General features: G+C 41.5%; 1 protein-coding gene across 1 annotated transcript in view; it reads left to right on the top strand.

Annotated features, from left to right (window-relative positions):
- The window catches only part of DENND5B (DENN/MADD domain containing 5B), a 119,077-nt gene that overhangs the window by 102,017 nt on the left and 12,583 nt on the right, over positions 1-4,477 (top strand). Inside the window, exons 16-17 of the mRNA XM_011934143.1 lie at positions 746-891; positions 4,077-4,195. Coding sequence (XP_011789533.1) covers positions 746-891; positions 4,077-4,195 — 265 coding nt within the window. The remainder of the gene's footprint in view (positions 1-745; positions 892-4,076; positions 4,196-4,477) is intronic.

The following is a 4,477-nucleotide window of genomic DNA, read 5'->3' on the forward strand; positions in this document are numbered from 1 at the left end:
AAAAAAAAAAAAAAGAAGGGAGGACATGCGTAACGTCTGACCTCTTGTGCTTCCACATTTGAGCAAAGGACAGTAATAGGGCAGTGACATCTAGTGGTGTGTCTGTGGAAGAGCCTCCCCAGGCTTCTCTTGCACCTGAGTCACCTTAATAGCTTTCCAAGTTGTGGTTTATAGACTTCACGGTATGTCCAGAGTGGAGGTGCCATTGTTTATTATTTGTGGTTTTTGCATATTGTTCTATAAACTTGGGACGGGAAAGTTCTGAAATGCAGTGGTTTAAAGCATTGCCCAAGAAACAGTACTGTCCAAGAAGTCATCCACCCCTCTTTTTATATAAAACCATATCAGTAATCATGTTCATTTCTATTCAATTGTGGTACAGAATTAATTTTTAAGAAAATTTAAGCAATGAAAAACGCAATATACACAGTCAATGTTCATATCTTTAGGTATTCTGGTACTAATGCTTGAGGTTGTTCATACACTTAATGGTGGTATATGCATCATACATACATGATGATATACATGCTGTGAAAACCACTGCTGCAAGTATTGAAACTTCTGGTTTGCAAACTAGATCTCATCTTTCTAGACTGAAAGGTTTTGATATCAACTTTTCATGTAAGTACATCTTGATAGATCATAAAAAGCAAATTATCAATGAAAACCAATAGAGTTCTTAATATATTGTTACAAGGAGAATTTTATTCCCACTTTTTTATTAGTTTCTGCGTTTTTCTTTCAGTGATTCCATATAGGTCAGTGATCATCCCAATCAAAAAGCTGAGCAATGCAATAATCACATCAAACCCTTGGATCTGTGTATCAGGAGAGCTAGGAGACACAGGAGTGATGCAGATTCCCAAAAACCTCCTCGAAATGACCTTTGAGGTAGGTTCAGCTAACACCTTTCCTAGCAGAATGTATCACGTGTAGTTTTACAGATGTATTCTGTCTGGCTTTTTCATTTTTCCTTGAATCAAACAAAACAGAGGAACATTCAAAGCGTGCAGGATCATTTTTGTGATTATATGTCAAAAGTTGTCTTAAGCAGCTTATACTAATTTGTTTTTGTTTTCCATTTTCATTGTTAAGCTCTATTTTTCACTTGTGGTGTGCTTTGAGGCTTTCCAAGTCTTCTCCCATTATTTTCAGGGCCTAGCACAGATCCTAGCAAGCAGGAAATATTCAAATAAATGTTTTCCCCACAGTGGTTCTCTTCCCTGCTGTAAAATGCTTTCTGCCCCAACCTGGTCATCCTTTGGCAAAAGGACAGGAGAGCTGATATTCACGCTTATGGATTTTATTTTATTTTTTATTTATTTTTATTTTTTTGAGACAGAGTCTTGCTCTTTCGCCCAGGCTGGAGTGCAGTGGTGTGATCTCCACTCATTGCAACCCCCACCTCTTGGGTTCAAGCGTCTGCTTACAGATTTTAGACCACATGGTGACATTTATAGAGTGATTCTATAAAAATGCCTTTTGGCCAGGCGCAGTGAGTCATGCCTATAATCTCAACACTTTGGGAGACCAAGGCAAGCAGATTGCTTGAGCCCAGGAGTTTGAGACAACCAGCCTGGGCAACATAGTGAGACCCCATCTCTACAGAAAATACAAAAATTAGCTGGGCATGGTGGCATGCACCTGTAGTCCGGGTACTTGCAAGGCTGAGGTCACTTGAGCCCAGGAGACAGAGGTTGTAGTGAGCCAAGATTGTGTCGCTGCGCTCCTGCCTGGATGACAGAGTGAGACTGTCTCAAAAAGCAAAACAAACAACCTTTTAATATTGTAGTCAATTTTCAGGTCTTACTTGGTGAGATAGTTCCATGTGGTTAAGCCTGTACACAGGTTGATCTTGGTGGAGGAAGAGGACAAATAACTGTTGTGTTTGAGGAAGGAAATGGTACTAACTGAATGTCCCATTCTCATGTTCCTTGGGGTCTTGAAATAGCAGTTTCCACTTAGAGTCATGATACCACCCCCCTGCCCCAGGAGCCCAGTTTGGCCTTATCCATGTAGTAGACTCAAAGCCACCTGTATATAAAATATTAAAACCCTTGGCTTTTCTTCATCTACCAATAATGGAACTACGTTAAAAACCCCATCGCCATTTCTAAGCTGTCTCTCTCATGTCTACCTACTTCTTTCCATCTCTGCTGTACAACTAATTCAAGATGCCATCATCCCTAAGCTAGAGTATGGTGATACCTTCTCACTGAGCTACAAAGAATAAAGTGCTTTAAGAACTCGTAGCTCTGGCCAGGCGCAGTGACTCACGCTTGTAATCCCAGCATTTTGGGAGGCCAAGGAGGGCAGATCACCTGAGGTCAGGAGTTCAAGGCCAGCCTGACCAACATGTAGAAACCCCATCTCTACTAAAAACACAAAAATTAGCCGGGCATGGTGGCACATGCTTGCAATCCCAGCTACTCAGGAGGCTGAGGCAGGAGAATCGCTTGAACCCGGGAGGCGAAGGTTGCAGTGAGCTGAGATTGCACCATTGCACTCCAGCCTGGGCAATGAGAGTGAAACTCCGTCTCAAAAAAAAAAAGAAAAAAACTCATAGCTCTAATGGATACAAAAAAATAGAGTGAATAAGACCTAGTATTCACTAGCACAACAGGGTGACTATAGTCAAAAATAATTTAACTGTACATTTTAAAATAACTAAAAGAGTATAATTGGATTGTCACACAAATGATAAATGTTTGAGGTGATGGATACCCCATTTACCCTGATACAGTTATTAGGCATTGCATGCCTATATCAAAATATCTCAATTAATCCATAAATATACACATCTACTAGGTACCCATAAAAATTAAAATTTAAAATTAACCAAAAAAAGAACTTACAATTCTGATGTTCTCATCCAGCACATAGTTGGGGTCAGTGATCTTTTCATTATCAGATTTTAGAAGTCAGAATTTAATTAGTATTCATTTTTACTATTCCTATTATGATTGCTTTATTTTGTACTTGTCCACAAAGGGCCAGTGAAGATAACTTACTGATAGCTATGCCTTTTAAAAAATAGCTTCAAAGACTTCTAGTATATGAGGTCTGAGGTCAGTTCTGCCTGAGTATCTTATTGGAACAGAAAAATGTCAACATCTCATGTACCCTATAAATATATATACCTACTGTGTACCCCCAAAAAAAATTTTTTTTTAAAGAAAGAATATCGGCTGGGTGCAGTGGCTCAAGCCTGTAATCCCAGCACTTTGGGAGTCCGAGACGGGCAGATCACGAGGTCAGGAGATTGAGACCATCCTGGCTAACACGGTGAAACCCTGTCTCTACTAAAAAATACAAAAAGAAACTAGCCGGGGCCGGGCGCGGTGGCTCAAGCCTGTAATCCCAGCACTTTGGGAGGCCGAGACGGGCGGATCACGAGGTCAGGAGATCGAGACCATCCTGGCTAACCTGGTGAAACCCCGTCTCTACTAAAAAAATACAAAAAACTAGCCAGGCGAGGTGGCGGGCGCCTGTAGTCTCAGCTACTCGGGAGGCTGAGGCAGGAGAATGGCGTAAACCCGGGAGGCGGAGCTTGCAGTGAGCTGAGATCCGGCCACTGCACTCCAGCCTGGGCAACAGAGCAAGACTGTCTCAAAAAAAAAAAAAAAAAAAGAATATCAGTGTCAGTGGTTTTTAAAATCTATAATTGTTTTCTTGACCTCTCTGTAACTAAATCTAAATAGCATCTTTTCCCTGTTTTTTGAAATTCTTCTCATCCTTCAAGGCACAAGTCACCGTGTCAATGTTGTTTGTGGGTTCCCCAAGTAGAAGTAACTGTTCCTTCCCCAGCGTTCTAGCACTTTTTATATCTCTAATCTAGCACTGTGTGCAGTCCCCCTCATTTGGTAGTTAATGTCCATATGTCTCCTATCTCATTATGTGGGAGCTCCCTGAGAGCAAGGAATACATGTGAATATATTTCTCTAGTGCATAGCTGAATACATTATTCAGGGTTTGTCTATGCAGTTGTTAAATTAGACGGAACCAAAGTACCTGTAAAGCTGAGATGTAACAGGATGGGATTGAGTACTAAATAACCTGAGGTCCTGTCCCTACAGTGCCAGAACTTGGGGAAGCTGACCACTGTTCAGATTGGTCACGATAACTCAGGACTGTTAGCCAAATGGCTAGTGGATTGTGTCATGGTCAGAAATGAAATCACAGGACACACATACAGGTAAGTAAATGGCCTTGGGAACTCAGAATTCTTTGTTTTAAGACTCTTCAGATAAGAAAAGGTTTAAGAATTGTAGGCCGGGCACAGTGGCTCACGCCTGTAATCCCAGCACTTTGAGAGGCCAAGACGGGTGGATCACCTGAGGTCAGGAGTTTGAGACCAGCCTGACGAACATGGAGAAACCCCATCTCTACTAAAAATACAAAAATTAGCCAGGCAAGGTGGCAGACGCCTGTAATCCCAGCTACTTGGGAGGCTGAGGCTGGAGAATCACTTGAATCC

Source organism: Colobus angolensis, unplaced genomic scaffold (assembly GCF_000951035.1).
Source record: "Colobus angolensis palliatus isolate OR3802 unplaced genomic scaffold, Cang.pa_1.0 Scaffold131, whole genome shotgun sequence".
In the NCBI taxonomy this organism is placed as follows: domain Eukaryota; kingdom Metazoa; phylum Chordata; class Mammalia; order Primates; family Cercopithecidae; genus Colobus; species Colobus angolensis.